Source organism: Mus musculus, chromosome 1, assembly GCF_000001635.26.
Source record: "Mus musculus strain C57BL/6J chromosome 1, GRCm38.p6 C57BL/6J".
Classification (NCBI taxonomy): Eukaryota; Metazoa; Chordata; class Mammalia; order Rodentia; family Muridae; genus Mus; species Mus musculus.
Window position 1 is genome coordinate 182,763,420 of NC_000067.6, and position 19,893 is coordinate 182,783,312.

The following is a 19,893-nucleotide window of genomic DNA, read 5'->3' on the forward strand; positions in this document are numbered from 1 at the left end:
CACCCATCATCTCACTGCCCGGTCACTTGTCTCCCTGAGGGAGAGCCTCTCAAGAGAAAGCTCCGAGAGATGCTTGCGTCTATCTCCAAGGCAGCCAAGAGGGAAAATGCCGACGGTGCAAGGGACGGGAGACAGAGACCCAGCCTCCTCGGGCTGTCCACTGGGCTCTAGGGGAAGCTCACACCCGTGGAGATGTTCGGGGTCACCAAGAACTTGAGGTTTTAGCAGCAAGGGTTGTGCTTACACCGCCCCATTCAAGTTAACCCTGTCATCGGTGATGGTCCTGGGTGGGATCATCCTGTCCACCTCCACCTTCGAGGTCACAGCCTCTGGTGGCACACACGGGGCTAAGGGCTCCAGAGGCCACTGGTGAAGGATCGCGGCGCAGACCTGCGGTGTGTGCGCGTGCGTGTGCCTGGGTATGTGTGCGTGCATACGCGTATGCGCGTGTGTGAATGCGTGTGCGTGTGTGCCGCCGCCTGGCGACTCGTGCCCGACAGGTGCAGGCGCGCCGGCTTCCCATTGGCCACGGCGTCCTCCTCCGCCCACGCCATCCCCTTACCCCTGCTACCGGCGCTGGCTGGGACCCGCCGAGGCGCGTGCAGGCCCGCGCGCCCCTGCCCTTCCCGCGCGCGCCCGGGCCTCGTCCCTTCCTCCCCCTCTCCGCGCCGCCGCCGCGCGCTCCCGAGCTCAGGTAGCGGGCGCGCGCAGCCCGGCAGCCGTGGCCCTCGTCACCCCCGCCCCCGGCCACTCGGGGGAGCCCGGGGAGGGAGCGCGCGGCGGGACGGGCGGGGGCGGTGTAGCCCGGCAGCCGCCGAGGCTTCCGTCTCGCTCGCTCGCTCGCTCCTCTGTCTTGCTCGCTCGCTCGCTTGCTTGCTCGCGCAGAGGCGGCAGCAGAGGTCGCGCACAGATGCGGGTTAGACTGGCGGGGGGAGGAGGCGGAGGAGGGAAGGAAGCTGCATGCATGAGACCCACAGGTAAGAGCCGGAGCCCGGAAGGGGCTTGCCTGCCCCGGGGAGGCGTGCGCAGGCCGGGCTGGGCGAGTTGGCTCCTGGCTCAGCTCCCCTAAGGGAGGAATTTTTAAAATAAAAATAACAGCTCAGATTTCATAAGGGACTGGGGCAATAGGAGCCTCCCAATCCTTGGAAAAGCAGAGAAGTATCCAGGGGCAGCAGGGGGCACATTGTGAGATTCCTCAGAGTGAAATGTACAGGCCCGGGGAAAAGTGTTTTCTCAGCCGCTTGATGCTATAAGGCTTTAGACTTTCCTGTCATGATCAGAGCCGCTGAATCCCGGGGACCAGCACAGAGCCAGTGTGCACTAACCCCTGTCCTCTCTCCCCTCCTCCATCCCTCCCGCACGCGCAGTATCCCATGGTGGCTGCTACTCTCTGGACCCTGCATGGGGGGTGGCAGGGAGGATCTCGCTGTGGGAAAGGGGGCGGGGGCTGCGCAGGGGCGAACAGGGATGGGATGGGATGGAGCCCGCAAAGCCCAGGCACCGGGCCCCCAGGGTGGAGGAGGGAGAGCTTGGCCCCAGAGCCCGGGCAACCCCGGGGTATTGTCGTGTTCCGCTCCTGGTTGCAGACTCTCGCAAGCTGGATGCCCTCTGTGGATGAAAGATGTATCATGGAATGAACCCGAGCAATGGAGATGGATTTCTAGAGCAGCAGCTGCAGCAACAGCAGCCTCAGTCCCCCCAGAGACTCTTGGCCGTGATCCTGTGGTTTCAACTGGCGCTGTGCTTTGGCCCTGCACAGCTCACGGGTGGTGAGTGACCCCGCTGTGGTGGGGGGAGCTTTGAATGGCCCAGCAGGGAGGGGAGACTGTACCGACCGGACAGCACTGCGCCTTCTGCATACGTGCAGACTTTAGGGGTGCCTGAGAAATAGAGTCCCTGTGTCCCAGCCTTCTGCAAAACCCCTGGAGTTCACAGAAAATTGTGTGGAACCGGTGTAGGTTCGCACACCCACCGGCAGCCCAATTGGGCTTTTCTGAAGGAAGGATAAGAAGCCTGGCACATTTTCCCATTTTGGCCCAGAGGAAAAAGAGGATCAAAGGAGTGTGTGGGGGTGGGGGTGGGGGGAAGCAGTGTATTTGTAGCCCTTCGACCCTTGATCTTTGCCCTTCACACACAGGTCAGGTTTGGGCTTCTGGATTTGAACTACTTTAGAATAAACCGTCTTGAAGAATGTGAAGGGTCTGAAAACATGGTCAGACCAGTTGAAGGACAGGTTTATTTGAAAGTTAACTTTCTCTTTCTTGGAGGTGGTGTGCTGAGGCATGTCTGTGACTGTTGGGGGTGGGGAAGGGCTGCAGAGTTCCCTTCAGGTATGTTTCTGGAAGACTGCTTAGCGAGGTCTGAATTACGGTGGGGATTAAGTCAAGGACTCTTCTGTGAAGTGGAAGTTCTGAAACCAAATTGATAGCCCCAGTCCCTGTAAGGCGGCTAATCTATAATATGCTTGATTCCAAGCGAGAGGGCTATCTTTTGGTTGTGGTCAAGGAAGACAGATGGAGTTCCGGTCTGAATTTCTCCCCCTTAAGTCTCCCCCTTTCTTCCTTGTGCACCACCGTCCATCATTCCTGCCTGTTCCGGATCCTCCTTGAGACATTGCTGATGTGGGCTTGTGAAGGACAGGCTTGCGTTCTCCTAGCCGAAATACAGAGGATGCCTAAGTAGATAGATTGTCATTTGACGAAACACAAGTATTGCTTGGCGTAAATGAACCATTTCCACATTGGAAAATATTGCTGTCTCGGAGACTTTGAAGGTGAAGACGGGGCAAATAAAGTGAGCAGACATTTAGCAAAACTGAGGGAGGAGAATGATAGCGTAGGCCTTAGCACAGAGCAGTTGGTAATTCAGGCAATCCACTCGACAGCCATTCGATGACAAAGGCATGAAAGTGTCTATAGCGGCGTTCAGAGTCAGAGTCACAGTCGCAGAGGAAACTTACTTTTTCTTTGGATGGAGAGGGTGGGTGGGAGGGTGGGTGTTTTTGCTTTTTTTTTTTTTTCCCCAAGGAGTAACTTTTTGTGCTGCTATTTTAGCTTTTTACTAGAAGCATCTCAGAGGCAGATGTATTCGTCACAGAGGACAAGGTCAAGTGTGGGTCCAGACCACGTCTTTGTGGCTCACCAGGACTCTCCCCTCTCTGGATACTAACTCTACCTCATGAATTGCGAGTCAGTATGCAGGTGACCACTGAGCAGATAAGGGTCTTTTCCTCTTAGCTGACTTGTCAGTTCTGGCTACCAGTCCTTCTAACCAGGTGCATATGCTTTTCCATCTCCTGGAACAGGTCTCCCATGTAGATGACAGATGAGCTAATCAGAGTCCATCTCCCCGAATCTCCGCCATTGTTATAGGATGTGTGAAGTCTGCGCATGCGCCGGATTTAAGCGCTCTGCTCTTGGTTTCATCCATTACTGTTTTCTGGGCCTTTCTCAGCTTTAGTTTCCCAAGATCCTCTGAATTCACCAGTCACCTTTGCATTTCCCATAGTTTGTACAGTGGTGTCTTTTTCTATCCCTTCCCAGAGCCTTCAAAACAGGAAGTGCGGGTTCCCTGTCACCCTCCAGTGTCAGAGCCCTTTCCTTTTAGGGACTATCTGCTGCAGAATGGCTGGCCACCAGCCTGATGTCACCTTCAGTAATTATTTGGCTGACATTGATAGGCAGATGAATACTGATCATTCCAGGATTCCCATATGAATCCACAGTTTGGGCAGGAAAGAACGGTGTGTGTGGTGGGGGAGGGGGCCATCTTAAAGCATCGACCAAACAGGCTTACTTTCTTAGAAATCTATGGAGTGTCCAGGCGGACAGTAAAGGCAATTTGCTTTTACCCCATACCTTTGCTCTTAAAAACCCTGGGATCTTGTTAAAAGATAGATCCTGATTCCGTTAGCTTTGGGTGGTCCCGGAGAGCCTGCATTTCTATGGTCTCTGTCCGTTTTTATTGATGTGCATGTGTGAGTATCCTCCATGCTTGTGCTAGTCCCCTAGGAGACCAGAAGAGAGCACTGGATTCCCTGAAGCTTGAGATTCTGTCAGTCATGTGCTGCACACCATGGGTGCTGGGATCCCAACCCAGGGCCTCTAGTAGATTGGCAGGTACTTAGGAGACATCTCTTGGGCACTACAGGTCTACATTCAGTAAGCTCCTGGGTGAAGCTTTTGCTGCTGGTACAAAGACTATAGTTTGATTAGCAACGCCTCAGACTAACGCATTCCACATTCCGTAGAATGAGTCACTTTTACCTCCAGCCTTCCTGACCTCCTTCTCAATTACCAGATGCAAATGGCCTGCTAAGGAGCAGAAGTCTCACCCTGGTGTCTAATCTGTAGGTGAAACACAGCTGAAATCAGAGAGCGCTTTCCTTTTTTAACCCACAAAAGGTGCATATTTAATAGACCCTGTTCTGAAATGTGGATTTTCATTTTTGATTGCTTTCAGAGGAAAAAGAACACCACAATAGTGGGGTATAATAGTCAGAGCTAGGAGAGGGGGGGTGGGAATCATGTGCCAAATATAAGTATTACAGAAAAAAAGCCTAAACCAGAAAGGGAGAAATTGAGAAAATAACCAGACAAAGCGGAAAGAGAAAAGAACTCCATCAAAACCGAAATGCTTTGTCCTGGGAGGCTAGAGATCCAATTCAACTCTTTGAGCCCTAGGAGAGCTTTTATAAGCCTGGCTTAGCTTGTGGTGACTCTGGTTGGCTCTCCCTAGGCTGTCTTTTGTCAGCTGGGTAGAAGGGTCCTCATTTGGACCCTTTTGAAAAGGAATATCCTGAGAAGACTCCTACCAGGCTTATGGGGGATACAGGGCTCTACTGTGCCCATAATTCTTGTGGACTGTGTCTTCAGTCGCTTTTCTTCTTTTGCCTCGGTCTACTTTCCTAGAAGCCTCCTGGATTTTGAGGAATGACTAGAGCAATCCACCCGGCTGTTTAGGAAGGGATTCTAGACTTTGCCCTAGAAGTTACTTCTCAGAGATGAACTCCTTCTGTTGGAAACTCAGGGTGGGCTCTGATACTTGATGGCTTTGAGGGGTTTGGTGTGAGTGTGTGTGTATCTCAGCTTCCTTATCTATAAAATAAGTAGGATTTTATAAATCTTAGGGAGTTGGTATCAGGGATGGAAATGCCATAGACACTAGGTAATTGCAGAAAGTCATAGAGAATTAGTAGCTAAGACAGTGCTCAGTTTTGGGTATCTTTGCTGTATTTATTCAGTAAGCACTGATTACTTGTACCCCACCTCAAACCAAAGCCTGTGGCTTACTCACATTGTTCTCTTAAACGAATAGAACCTTATTCTCCCAATGAACAATTTTAAAGTGTAGGCTAAGTGTCATCGTCTCAGGTCTCTCCCATCAGTAAACTCTTCCCTTCCCCCAGGCTCCCATTGCAGCTTGTTGTCATACATGGTTAGCCCACTGAGGGCAAGGATCTTGGCCGATACCGTTTTTATGTTTTAGGCGCCAGTGCAGCATCTGAGCCAAATGCTCAGTTAATGTTGGCTAAGAGCAAGAAAAAGATACCTCAGTTCCTGCCTCACCACCTAGAAAACAATCACTGTGGGTGGGCCAGTCATGAAGGTCGAGGCTGGAGGTGATCTGGGGAGGCTGGAGGAGAAGTCAGGAGGGGCTTTAGAGACAGGGAGACACTTAGGGTGGGAGTGGGTGGCAGAGATATCTTGTGCAGAGATGTGGAGATGGTCACATGATCGAACTCACCAGAGAGCAGAGGATAGTGTGAGGAGTGCAGAATACATGACTGCAGCGACCCAATGTATAGACAGACAAGTAGCTTGGAGTCTTTTCTTAAGGGTCTTGGGAGTATCCTGAATGCCTCCCGTCAGGTGGTAGCACCCAGCTAAGAGTCTAGAGCAGGAATGTAATGGCGGGCAGGTTGTGCCTGCTACTTCTTGCTTCAGTCCACCTGAGTTACAGTTCTTTTTGAATTTAGCCCATGAAATCTCCTTTAGGTCCTGGTGCTATGTCTATGGGCCAGCAGATAGGAACAAATGCTTTCTAAGCAATCAACTGTCTTGTAGATGTGAGTGAGTGTCTTCTAGTTTTATTGAGAAAAAAATTTCTATGTGGCTCAGTAGCAGCTTTTCCTGCAAAACTCTATGTAAAATCCATGTTTCGGCTGAACCTGGTCAGAGGAGTTCCAACTCTCACAACATCGCCACCTGGCTCCTCAGCAGAGCCTGCGGTGACTTCAGCAGCTGGAAACTCAGATTATTGACAGGGTGAAATCTGAAAGATCTGGGGGTTCAGAAGGATTCCCAGTGTACTGGCTAGTTTTGTGTCAACCTGACACAGCTGGAGTTATCACAGAAAAAGGAGCTTCAGTTGAGGAAATGCCTCCATGAGATCCAACTGTAAGGCATTTTCTCAATTAGTGATCAAGGGGGAAAGGCCCCTTGTGGTGGGATCATCTATGGGCTGGTAATCTTGGTTCTATAAGAGAGCAGGCTGAGCAAGCCAAGGGAAGCAAGCCAGTAAAGAACATCCCTCCGTGGCCTCTGCATCAGCTCCTGCTTCCTGACCTGCTTGAGTTCCAGTCCTGCATCCTTTGGTGATGAACAGCAATGTGGAAAGTATAAGCTGAATAAACCCTTTCCTCACCAACCTGCTTCTTGGTCATGTTTGTGCAGGACTAAGACAAATTGGTACCAGGAGTGGGGTTTCCTGTGACAACCTGACCATGTTTTGGGGAGGACTGTGGAAGGACTTTTGGAGAAGATCCATTTGATGTTAAGAGCTCTGTGAGATGTTGTGTAGGAGCTTGGAAGATAATGTTGAGAACAGTGCAGAAAATGGAGGCCTGGCTTGTGAAATTTCAGAGGGAAAATTAAAGACTCTTTTCAGGGCCATTGCTATTTTGGATTGTGAAGATTCTGTGGTTCTGGTTAGCTGGGGTTGAAGAATCAGCTGTGATTAACAAGATACCTGAACTACTACGGCGAAACTTTTGCATTACTGGAACTATTGATGCTGGTTAGCTGGAGCTAAGAAATTAGCGGTGATTAAGAAGACACCAGCATAGTTGTGGTGACATCTTCTGGGAAGTGTTTTCTGAAAGCATAAAGAGGCTGTGTTCCAGAGAGAGCCAAGGTTGTATTCCTGCTGCAGCAGGACTTGGTAATGTGTAAGGGTCACCCAGGTGGTACTGGTTTTGAAGGCATGAAGGGGTCATGCAGAGCAGCTGAGGCTTGGCATTGTGAGAGTCCATGGAAGGCCATTGGTGAAAGTGCAGCCTCAGTTGCAATTGATGGCCCAGGACTGAAGAGGTCATGCAGTGTTTTGGAGATGCTAGTATCATGAGATGACTACCAAGAGCAGCAGCAGTGGAGTACAGGCATCTGGAGCCTAGAGGACGAGGCCTGTGCTACAAAGGGCATGGCTGGAGAAGTGACCCAAGCCCTTGGAGGAGCCCAGAAGATCGTGAGTTGGATCCCAGACATTGGATAGTTAGAGATTGATTTTTGCTTTTGATCGTGACTGTGCCCTGATATTTTCCCTCTTGAAGGAAGAAAATATTTTAGTGGATCCCACAGTTAAGAGACTTTTAATTATAAAAAAGACTTAGGATTTTAAAAGATATTGGACATGTTAAAGGGATTGACTTTTAATATGTAAAGACTGTGGGACTTTTAAAGTTGTATAGATATTGGGGATGAATAAGAAATTAAGGGTTGAGGCTTACTAGTGATGTGTTTGTGTGCCAAGTTGACAAGGGGTCAATTGTACTGGCTAGTTTTGTGTCAACTTGACACAGCTGGAGTTATCACAGAAAAAGGAGCTTCAGTTGAGGAAATGCCTCCATGAGATCCAACTCTAAGGCATTTTCTCAATTAGTGATCAAGGGGGAAAGGCCCCTCGTGGTGGGACCATCTCTGGGCTGGTAATCTTGGTTCTATAAGAGAGCAGGCTGAGCAAGCCAGGGGAAGCCAGCCAGTAAAGAACATCCCTCCATGGCCTCTGCATCAGCTCCTCTTCCTGACCTGCTTGAGTTCCAGTCCTGCATCCTTTGGTGATGAACAGCAATGTGGAAAGTATAAGCTGAATAAACCCTTTCCTCCCCAACCTGCTTCTTGGTCATGATGTTTGTGCAGGAATAGAAACCCTGACTAAGACACCCAGTAACAAGTAGTGAATCTCACATGTCACAACCCAGAAGAGAAGAGGCAAGTCAGGGAGATGCAGGGTTCCTTTTCTCCCTGAGAGTAATGGTGGATATAGACAAGGGTCTTGACCTAGTAGGTACTGATTAGAAAGGAAGAAGAGCAGCTATGCTATTCTATTCTTGGTGTCTGAGATACATTCTTCGGTGCTTCCAAAAGACCTTCAAGGGAGAATATGGGTTCCGAGTTCTTTATAGGATGAGCAGAGTTCAAGTTCAGCCTCTGCCCTTACATGGCTGCATGGCTTTGGACAGGCCATGTAACTTCTGTTTGACTCCATTTTTTCCATATTACAGATATCATTAGAATAGTTAGTTACGTGCATCTCTATTACGGAAGACAGCCCTTTGTGGCATGAAAATAGTAAGTGGAAAAGTCTGGAACAAGCAATAACCAGTGAGTGCCATTTTTAATAGCACAAGGAGGCCTTTCACCAACCTGCCCAGTTCCTCCTGTACGGAATATAAATTATCCCTTTGTCAGTAGGATATTGTAAGATAATATCCAGAAGACGTGCTTCAACAGTGTATTATTATAAAAGTTATGTTTTATTGTTTGGTATTGTTAGTTCCTTACTATACCTACATACAAATTTAACTTTATCATATATGTGCGTGTGTGTGCTTGTGCATATATATTTATACATAGGATAAAATAAAGTATGTGGAATTTGCTACTGTCTATGGCTTTAAGTATCCAGAGGGAGTGTTGGAATATATATTCACAGTAAGGGGGACCTTTGGCTGGCTTCCAAGCTCTTAGCTGCCTTCCCCATCTCCCTGTTCCATGGTCTGGCTCCATTGCAGGCTCTGGAAATGCACAGATGAGGGGATTCAGGTTTTATTTGCACATACAAACAAACCTTCTCAAGAATGTAAATGCAAACGACTTGCAGAAAAGTTTCTTAATATAGATTTTTAGTTCAGTTTAAAAGTTGGTGTTATTTATTGATACCAGTGAGAAAGCTGACTTTTTCAGGTTGCTTCTCTTTACCCTTGCCTGATTTTGGAAGCTCATTCAGTGTTTGATAATTGAAGTAACCACACAGGGTAGGGTATGCCTAAATAGGTCACCAGGGTCATTGCTTCCTAACTGAAGGCAAGAAAGGGCCAAATGAATAGGCTTTTTAGCTAATGTACAAACACAGCCACCTCTCAGCAAGGCACACAGCAACATCCAAGGCAAATATGTAAGATGTATAGTCTCGTGTATCTGCTCAAAGACTTAGCTACTTGTTGGTCCATTCTCACAGGAACTGGTCAGCTATCACTAACTATGGATGCTTGAGAAAAGATGGGATGAAATGTTAAATGGCTCAAATTTTTGAGTGATTTGGTAAACATTTCCAAACTGTCAGTAATATGTCTAGTGTGCCAATCCCTATTCCCATACCTTAAAGATGCTACCCCATTTAGCCCCTCACAGTGGACATACATGGCACATACCATTATTTATTCTTATGCAATAGAAGAAGAACCTGAGGGGTGGTATCATTAGGCTGCTTGTCATTTTTATTACAGCCTTTCTTTTAGTATGCCAGAACATGAGGACTCCAATCTCCAATACATCCACCCCAGCCCTATTTCATATAGGGCTAAAAAATGTCCCTTTACAATGAAGTTATCAAGTTGTTTGAATTGGCCCTTCCTTCCATGACATAAGGGAACTCTGGCATTGTGATCAGGAAGGGGCATAAGCATACTGGTGAATCCATAGAAAATGCCACAATCCAGGATGAGGTGGAGGCTAAGATGCCTGAACCTTGGACTCTGTGCACATAATGGAAGAGACCCAGAAACCCAAGAACCCTGGGTTCAAAAGGGATGTTTCTTGACTCTCACCTGCTCTGAGCAAGAGATGCCTGGACCCTGGCACCCGTGCAAGTGACGTGCATGGTCACCATCTTCTTCTAAAGGTTGTGTCAGCCTTCTTTGCAGTTTCTGTGCACCCTGAACCAGTGTTAATCATCCTTTAGCTAATATGTGCTTAGAGAGTTAAAAGCAACACAGACAGTTTTTGTATATATCACCCCCTGTAATTTCTGAATGCACCAGGAGGCAATTTTGACCATCTCCCATCTTTTACATCTTTATTAAGAGACATCTTTAGTGAGATTGTGCTCATAGAGTCGACAGATGGTCACATTAAGCCAGATTAGGAGGCAAGGCACAGACGCTCACACCTATGGTCTGAACACTGAGGAGGAGAGAGACAGAGAGAGTGGCAACTGGGACTTTTGAGCCTTGGAGAGCATTTCTGCTCCGAAACGTTAAGTCTGGAGGAGGACAATGTGATGATGGTTGATGCTATCCAAGAATCACCGTGCTTGTTCTCTGGTCCAGGAAGACATGTTGGGTAGATGAACTTGAGGCTGAGTTTGAGGAGGGATTTAGCCCAGTTACCCTTTATCTATATGAAAACCACGTCTGAACTTCTCTGAGAGACGTTACCCACTCGAGAAGAAAAACAAATAGAAATAATTAAGTGAGTTGCTCACCAGTTGGAATTGAGAGTACATTTTGAAATGGCTTCTTAATTGGGAGTATTGTAATTGCTTTATTAATCTTAAACAAGGTAAATTGGGAACATCAGAGAAGTCAAATGAAAACAAATTCTTGACATTATTTAGAAGTGGTATAAAATGTGGGAGCACAGCAATGAATGAGCCTCCACATACTCTGGTGTAGAGATGAGAGAGGCTCCTGCAGCCCTCACGGGCCAGGCATTTTGTGACCTTGCCTGTGTATATGAACATGTCTCGAGTCTCCAGGAGTGGATTTGGGTGGTAAGAAGTAGTAACCTTGGTCAGTGGTCACTTCATCATTGTCCCAATTACCTGAGCTTTTCAAAGGAGGATGAGTGAGGGCGAGGTTCTTTGGGAAAGAAGTTTGTGCGTGGACATCTCTTGTTTATTTTTAAAATGGTTGACTTGTAGCTCCTAGATCACCACTATGGAATAAGAGCCAGTCATTCGCACACTAACATTCTATATACCCCCCCCCACCCTTTTCTTCCAACAGTAACAAAATACAAAATGACCTCATTTCTTAGGGCTGGTTGCATTGGATGTGTGGTTGGATTGGTTGAGGCAGTAAAGGGAAGGTTCTCTTAAGAAAGGCATAAAATATATTCTTAGAGTAGATTTATTGTTGGTGTTCCCACAACATTGGTACTCATCTAGATAATTGTTGAATTCAAAATTTCAGTGAAGAATGTAGAAGTTTCATGAATTTTAATCTCTTACACTGACTGGGGAGATTCTGGATTTCATTTTTGTTTTGTTTTGTTTTGTTTTTGATATGTTTTTTTCTCATGAGAGGATAACAGGATCTGCTGGTTTCATGGAAATGCAATGGGTTTAAAATCTCATGAAAGAGACAAGAGGACCCCTGGGCCTTGCTGGCCAACTAGAGTAGCCTTCAGTGAGTTATGAGTTCACTAAGGGGCCCTGTCTCAAAAAGCAAGGTGTGTGTGGTGGGGCAAAGAGATGGCTCAGCAGTTAGGAACACTTATGGTCCCTGCAGTGGGCCTGGGTTCATAGCTCACAATTGTCTAGAACTCTTGCTCCAGGAGGTCTGATGGATGTAGTTCACGTACACATCTGTAAGCAAAAAACACTCATACACATAAAGGTAAAATAAATAAACCTTTAACATTGTGGTAGAGAGATACAGAGGAGATACCTAACCAATGCCTAGTCCCTGTATGCACACTTACAGGTGTGTGCACTTGTATGCAACACACACACACACACACACACACACACACACAAGGTTTGTAGTAGAAGGCTCCTGCAAAATTAGATTGTAGTGTAACAGCATGCACTCAGTAGCTAATGGGGGCTCCCCCATCAATTCAGTTGTATTGAATCACATTTAAATAGGCAAACAATCTTTTAGAGACTTCTAGTTTATCTGGTGAAGGTGAATTCAGTTATGAATTATTTTGTGGCTTTTAAAAAGTCTTGCCCAGATTCCACCCACCTCCCCGTTTGCTTCGAATTAGAAGCAGAGAGCAGGTCTCCCACCCCAATCTTATTTATACCTGCTACCTTGCAGATGGAAGGTACCTACTTACTTTTACTATTGACTTGGTGAATATATTATGGATTCTGGGGAAGAGCGCCCGGGAGACAGACTGCCTTACTGGGTGGGTGTAACCAGTTTGTGTTGCAGCTGTTACCACTTGGCTGAGGGATGGATGGTAACCTACTTGCTGCCTTGGCTTTATTACCTGTGAATAGGAGGTGCTTCCCTAGGTGCTGTGAATATCAACTGTGTGTGTGTGTATGTGAGTGTGTGTGTGTGTGTGTGTGTGTGAGTGTGGCGGGGCGAGGGACGGGGAGGTAGGGGGTGACATAACTCCCTGAGGTGCCAGCATCATTGAGAACAAACAGAAGGTGCACAACTGCTACATTTTCTGTGCAGGGCAGGAGCCAGACTGAGAGCCTTCTTTGCCTGAAAGCGATATGAGATAACACTTCTATGTCCCGCAGCACAGGTCAGGGGAGATGACCCGTGTGGTAGTCACTGCATAGCTCCTGATTCTTGGTCTCAGTGGGCCTATGGAACTAACTACCATGATCTGGTACAGTAGGTTCTTAGTGGAAATTTGTCTCTGAGATTCTGCGAGGGGGAGGGGTGGGGGATGGAGGCTCACAAAACACAAAGGCTTTGGAGCCAAGTCTTGATCGATAAAATAATTTTCCAGATGGAGAAGGTGTTGGGAGATGATTTTATTTATTTTTATTTTATTTTATTTTATTATTATTATTATTTTTTTTTTGAGGAGGGAGAACAGTGTGAATGAACCCAGGCTCAGGAGAAAGAATATGTACTGAAGGAGGCAAGGAAAATAACTCAGGGTAGCCTTGGTAAAGTGCAAGGTAGAGGGGTAGGCTAAATCCACATGCCCACCTAACCACAACACTTAGGGGCTTGGACGAGAATCTACCAAACATAGGGCTTCAGGGGCATGCCATGATGTGTTTCATTTTGTTTTAAAAATTGATTTTTTCTCTTTCTATTTTTTTTTAGCAGCATGGAAAATAGAGATATAGAGGAAAGCTTTGCTCATTAAATATTTATCACGCATCTATCCAAGACTAGGTGGCAGATTCAGTTGGAAACAAAGCCCTGCCCTCTGAAAATTTATATTCTCCGGGGGGCAGTTAGGAAACAACTGTATTGACTCAGGAGGGACATGCTGAGGGCTTCAACTAGGGAGAACTAAGCAGAGGGGGAAATGCAGAGGCAGGACTGAGGCCAAGGCGCCAGGATGCAAGCCACAGGAAGCGAGCCACAGGATGCGAGCTTGGCAGAAGTGGAAGAGCCCTGGACAGTATGGCAGCAATCCTTTGGAGGGGCTACTGGTGAGGGGTGGCATCAAGGAGGGTGTGTCCTGCCATCACCACTCATGTGAAAGAGAAGGAACACACCCAGAGCTGCCCACTGAAGTGACCTTGTTGAACCTTTACTCTCAGCCTTGTTTGGCCAGTGAGGAGGAGGAGGAGGCTGCATTGCCCCGGGCGCGTGCATTTGGTCACCATCTGTCCAACTGACAGTGGAGGGCTCAGTTAGATGCGCAGGAGAGGCGTTTAGGGCCTGAGATGAAGATGTGTGTGTCATCTGCAGCAGGAGGGCTGTGGGAGGGGCTGGGCTTTCCCAGGCACGGAGTGTGGGAGGAGAGGTTGAGTCTTCAATGAGGAAAAGCCAGCCTGGAGGCTGAGGAGCAGGACAGCTCAGCAATGTTGATGTTAATAAGAATTTAAAAGCAAAACCAAATACACTTGATTCAGGTTATTGAATGCTCCCTCCTGTTTGGGAGCTTTTATGTTATTTTTATGTTATTGTTAGGATACGTTTTATGTTATTATTAGGATAATGTTTTAGTGATCCAAATTCTGGGTGCCCATGCCAACCGGGAGGGAGAAAGGCCATGCTTGGGAATCTGTTACGTTTTGAATGTAAAATATCCCGTCCAGGTTTCACTATTGCTGTGATGAAACACCATGACCAAAAGCAATTTGATGGGGGAAAGGATCTATTTCTCTCACAGTTCCGTTGAACAGTTCATCATCAAAAACAGTGAGGGCAGGAACTCAGGCAGGGCAGGAACATGGAGGCAGGAGCTGAAGCAGAGGCCATGAAGGGGTGCTGCTTACTAGCTTGCTCAGCCTGCTTTCTTACAGAACCTAGGAGCACCAGCCTAGGGATGGCACCGCCCACAATGGCCGGGCACTCCCCCCATCTATCACTGATGAAGACAGCGCCCCCCCCCACAGCTGGAATTCATGGAGGCGTGTTTTCTCAATTGACGCTCCCTCCTTTCTGATGATTCCAGCTTGTGTCAGGTTGATATAAAACTAGCCAGCACACACGTGTTTGAACCTGGCTCCTACCTTCCTACCTTGATGTTCTGCGAGGTAGTGGAGCCTTTGGGAAGTGGAATCTAGCTGGAGGAAGCAATTCTCTGGGGGAGGGGGCGGGGCCTGAGGGTTATAGCACAGCCGCACTTCCTTTCGCCGTTGTTTTCCCTGGGGATGTGAGCAGGTAAGAAACCCAGCCACTCACCCCACCCCCACTGTGGAGGTGCGGGCTGTCACGGCTTCCCACCTCGATGAACTCCATCCCCTAAACTTCAAGTCGAAATTAATTATTCCTCCCTTAAGTTGCTTCTTACCCGGCTTTGGTTACAACTTAGTAATACAGGGGTTGGAGAATTCACACGGAGATGCTTGAGCTCCCCCGAAGAACACGTGGAACGTGGAACGTTTCCAGTCTTCGGTGGGAGGAGTAAGGGTTCAGCGGGGCCTCCAATGTCTGAGCAGCTGGGGATGCTTCTCCGCCTGTGTGCCTGAGTGTAGTGATGGGGGCAGGGTGGCCCATCCTTGCAGCCGTCTTCCTCCTGGGTGCTGAAGTTTTTCTGTATGTCCCATGATGTGAATGACAGTCTTCCCTTGGCACCCTATCCTCAAGTTCTCCAGGGACTGGGCTATGTATCTGCTTAATCTGCCGAGGTGGGCAATCAAAGAGTGAAACCTCTTATCACACCACACCCTGTCACCATCCTGCTGCCTCTGAAGCAAGCCACATGACCTTCCCAGGCTTTTGTTTCTTTCTCTGTGAACCCAGGCCAGTGGTGAGTCCCTAGGCACCTGGCAGGCTTGTGGGAGAGGAAGTCACAGAGTTGTGGGGCATAAGGGTTCTTGGGGGTGGGGTGGGGAATAGCATGAGAAGGCTAGCATGAACATGAAACAGGGATCACTGCCGAAATGTATGGTAGGAGGCACTTTCCCACGCACCTGCGGCCGCTTTCTCCTTTTGCCTGCCTAACTAGGAAAGGCCATCAGGAGATGCTCTGCATCATCGTCGTCGTCGTCATCATCATCATCATCATCATCATCATCATCATCATCATCATCATAATATGCTTCCCTGTGAGTCCTGACCCTGTGGAAGCTCATTTTGTGGACACTGGAGGTGAGGCAGATGGAGAAGCTGTTTTGCTGCAAAATGGGATAGGCCTGTTTGTCCTGGGCCCCCACTGCTGGCGGCATTCAGAGAATGGTCAGATCTAGAGTTGGAGAAGGTCCTAGTACTGCTGAAAGGAACTTCAAAATAGCTGTTGGCCCAAGCCCAGTGGCTCCTTTTGGATGTTGACCGAAGTCCCAGGAAAAGAGAAATTAAACATTTAAGTTAAGCAAGACATTCCAGGTCCTGAGAAGGCTCGCGAGAGAGGGGCTTTGTGAGTTTCTTGCTCTGCCTCCCTGTGAGCCAGCATAGTTTTTCCACTGTGGCAGCCTGTGGGTGTGAGATCTGCTCAGATCCTGGGATGAGCTGGGAGTTTGCCTTTGGATCTAACACAAGTGGGTCCGACGGTTTGGTAGTGTGATGTGATGTCATCGGCAAAGTTCAGACTCAAGAACCAGGTAGATTGTGTTGCAAAGGGAAACTCTAAACATATGTCAGAATGGTAAGTCTGTGGTGTTGTGCTGGGCCTGCATTCGTGGTCATCCTCCGCTGAGTGCATCCTGTGGGGCACGGGCTGGACACACCAGAGAGTCTCTCAGCGCTTGTATTTGCTGAGCAATGCCTCCTTTCACCTCTAGCTATTGAGTAGAATGCAGCTTATCAGACAACTGTAGGCTGTTGATTGATTGTGGGATTCCTGGTTCCTCATGAATGACAGGAAATCCTCTATGTTTTGATCTCAAAGCCCTTCTGGAAGGCAGCATGGGGCAAGGGTACCTCGCTGCCACTTCTGCTCTGCCCCTCAGACCTTGACCATGAGAGAGGCCTCCTAGAATCTCCCGTCTGATTTAAGAAAAAGTTCTTTCACATGCAACCTGATCCTCAGGCTTTGAGTTGATAGAAGAGGGTCTTGTGTGGTTTTATGAGGTAGCTGCATTTATCCATCCCCTTTAGAGTGGCTCTGCTGGAAAGCTGCTGCCGCTGCTGTCATTTACATGGAAGCGAGTGCCCAGAGCTCACACAATACTCCACACTCCAGCTGAAGGAAGACCTTGGTATTCAGTAGCTCCAGAAATGTCCCCATCTCCGCCCCAACTGTCTTTGCACCTATGCTGTGGCCATACTCAGGGGCAGGTTCCTCTGAGTCTATTGTTGCTGCCGCTGTTAAAATTGGCCTTCCTCAGGTCCCTGCATGCAGTGTGGGTACCAGAGACTCTAATCAAAAGCTGAGCCAGTTACTGGTTTCTGCCTTCACTGAGCTCCATGGTTTGTAGGCCTCTCACCTCCTACATGCCTTGGCCTTCTAATACTTGACATTTTCTCTGGTGCCTGCTGTGTTGATGTCGATAAACTGGGTCATGTTCTCAGTGATGTGGCATGAGCTAACTTCCATGGAAATGTACAGGATTATAGCAAGTGCATTTCCATTGTTCCTTGAATTTACAGAGAAACAATTGTCCCCCAAGTACTGTTTGTGGGTCAAGCTAAATAAGCTTTCTTAAAGTGAGATGGCCACACAGTGGTCCCAATGCTAAGGTTAAAGCAGTGCCTGCATCCCTTTTGGGCAGGGTGGTAGTATGAGAATGGCCCCTATAGACTCTTATGTTTGAATGCTTGATCCCCAGTTGGTAGAACTGTTTGAGAAGGATTAGGAAGTGTGGCCTTGTTGGAGAAGGTGTGTCATGGAGGTAGGGTTTCTAAAGTCCGGTGCTATTTTGGGTTAGAACTCTCTCTGCCTCCTGGCTGAGATCAAGATGTGGACCTCTTAGCAACTGCTCCAGCGCCATGCCTGCCTGCTGCTGCCACGTTCCCTACCACAATGGCCATGGGCTCTAACCCTCTGAAACGAAGACAGGCAGTTTGAGACAGTCACTAAGAACAAGAGCCCCAGGGACATAAGTTCACCCTCCGTAAAGTGGAATTCCAGCGCAACTGTTTGATGGCTTTGTAGGGCAACTGACTTGTCTCTGTCTCATCTTCTTCATCTATAAAATGGGATGGTACCATATCACAGGACTATTACAACAGTTAAATGACCTCATATAAAAGGCACCAGAAGAGTGCCTGTTTTATAGTAATTGAGCTAATGTCTACATTATCTTCACCACTAAGCTCTTTAGACATATGATCTGTGGCTGGTTTATCTTCACTTCCCTGAACCTTACGTTCCGACCGACAAGCGCAGGCAGGAATGAGGGAGAAAGCACGCTCTGCTGTCAGGCTCCATAGAGTGATTCCATGCTCCTGGATGGCAGGCACTCAACTCTGCTTTGGGTCATTTCTCGAATGCAATGCTAAAATCCTAGTAGCCTGACCAGAGAGTGAAAGGATTCTGCAAAGCTTACTGTTGTATGAATAAAACAGAAAGACTCAAACAGATAGAAGCAATTAACAAGTGTGTCATTGAAAGGTGTGTCAGAGTGCATGCATGCCACAGCACACATGTGGAGGTGGAAGACACGTTTGAGGAGTTAGTTCTTTGTATGGGCTGGGGATTGTATACAGGTCATTTATCTTGTGCAGCAAGAGCCTTTATCTACATAACCTCTCTTAGGCCCCGTTATTATTTATAAAGCCTCTTTCTTTCCACCCCCAACCCCAGCATCTAAGTCAGGCAGCAGCAACAGCTGTTGGGTAGATGGATGGGTAGAAAGGACGATAAGAGGCGCTGGTGTCTAGCTTGGATTTGAACCTTGCTGCTCTTTGGGGTGGCAGCCCTGTGGCTCACTGCTGAGGGTGCAGGCATGGCTTGTGTCCCCAGGACAGGAAACTGAGAGGTACTTCTCAGTTTTTAAATCTTCATCCGTTCTTCCATTTATTCAACGAGCATTTAACTGACCACTTACTATGTGTAAGGACTGCATTAGGTTTGAGACTGGAAATGTAAGTAAGATACTCACCGATCCTCGGGGGGCCCATTCCTGTGTGGGATGGTAAGTCAGCACAGGTGAACATATCAAGCTACCACAGTCTGCTTAGCTTAACAGCAGATGTTCATTGTCTTGCCTTTCTGGAGGTTGGACGTGTCTAAGATGCTGGCTGGTTGGGTGCTGGTGAGGCTTGTAGACAGCTAGCTCTCACAATGGACCTTCCTTGGTGTGTGTGCAGGGCAGTGCAGGGGAGTGGGGCAGGAGACACATCGCACTGGGTGCCTCTTTGGACAAGGACTCAGTCCCCTCAGGTTTGGGCCCACTTTTATGTTTTCGTTAAGCCTTAATTGTTTGGTAAGGGTTCTGTCTCCAAATATAGGCAGAAGTGAGGGCTGAGACTCTCGTTATGGATTCCAAGGGAAGCAGTTCACTTCTGAAAAGATTCCCATGGAAGGAAAGTATGAATTCTGACAGAAAGCAGCGATGAGGGCTTAGAGCTCTCATCCCAACTGAGGGGAATCTGCGATGGTTTCTGGGAGATAGGTGGTGCCAACTTTGTTCTACAGAGAGCAGTAGCTATGTGGAGAAGAATCAATACGAACAGAGGTGTATTCATCTGAGGCTGGGTGTGATTGTATGTGGGGTGGCGGGTGAAAGCTATATGGCATTCACTGACCTATTCAAGCTTATCTCTCAATTACCCATCCAACGTTTCCTGAGATCAACTCTGCATGCAGACGCTGACTGTGGGGTTCAGAGAAGGTGTGGAGGCTCAGATTCGCAGTATCCTAAATTACAGGGCCACAGCGTTTGCTCTAACCTAATCAACTGACTGCTAGACACTCACATTATTTGATTACAGCTGCTGGACACTGAAAGTCAATTGCAAGTGGCTCCGTAGGCCATGCAGGGGGCCCATCCTTGGTTAGGTCAGGTAAATATTGAATTATTATGAGGACTTAGCCTGAGGAGAGGTGACGGGCTAATAGCTGGAGTAATAGCAGGCCACCTCTGATTGTACTTTGAAGTCGTTTTGAGTGTATCTTCTGTGGGGCATTTTCTTATCTCTGGTCAAACATTCCCTTTGTGTTTTCTCCTCCTGCTTCCCCCTTCTCTTCCTCTTCCCCCTCCTTTTTCTCCTCCTCCTCCTCTTCCTCTTCCTCCTCCTCCTGCTCCTCCTCCTCCTCTTTCTCCACTCATAGTCCGTACCCCTATGATGCCTACAACTAAAGAGAAAGCAGGCATATGAATGACTGTGTAGCCAGGCTGGATTGCGCTGCATTGTAAGGTACCTGCTGCCATGGTTTCTACCATGGTGGTCATGGACCCTAACCCTCTGAAGCTATA

At 48.0% G+C, this 19,893-nt stretch overlaps 1 protein-coding gene across 8 annotated transcripts in view; it reads left to right on the plus strand.

The window, feature by feature from the left end:
* Positions 1–624: 624 nt before the first annotated feature.
* Positions 625–19,893, plus strand: part of Susd4 (sushi domain containing 4) — a 132,553-nt gene continuing 113,284 nt past the window's right edge. For 2 of the 8 annotated variants that reach the window (NM_001356464.1, NM_001356461.1), the window contains exons 1-2: positions 797–977; positions 1,587–1,769. In NM_001356464.1, the coding sequence (NP_001343393.1) occupies positions 1,622–1,769 (148 nt within the window). In that variant the 5' untranslated portion in view covers positions 797–977; positions 1,587–1,621. The other 6 variants (NM_001356463.1, NM_144796.5, NM_001356462.1 and 3 more) reach the window with 5 other exon arrangements.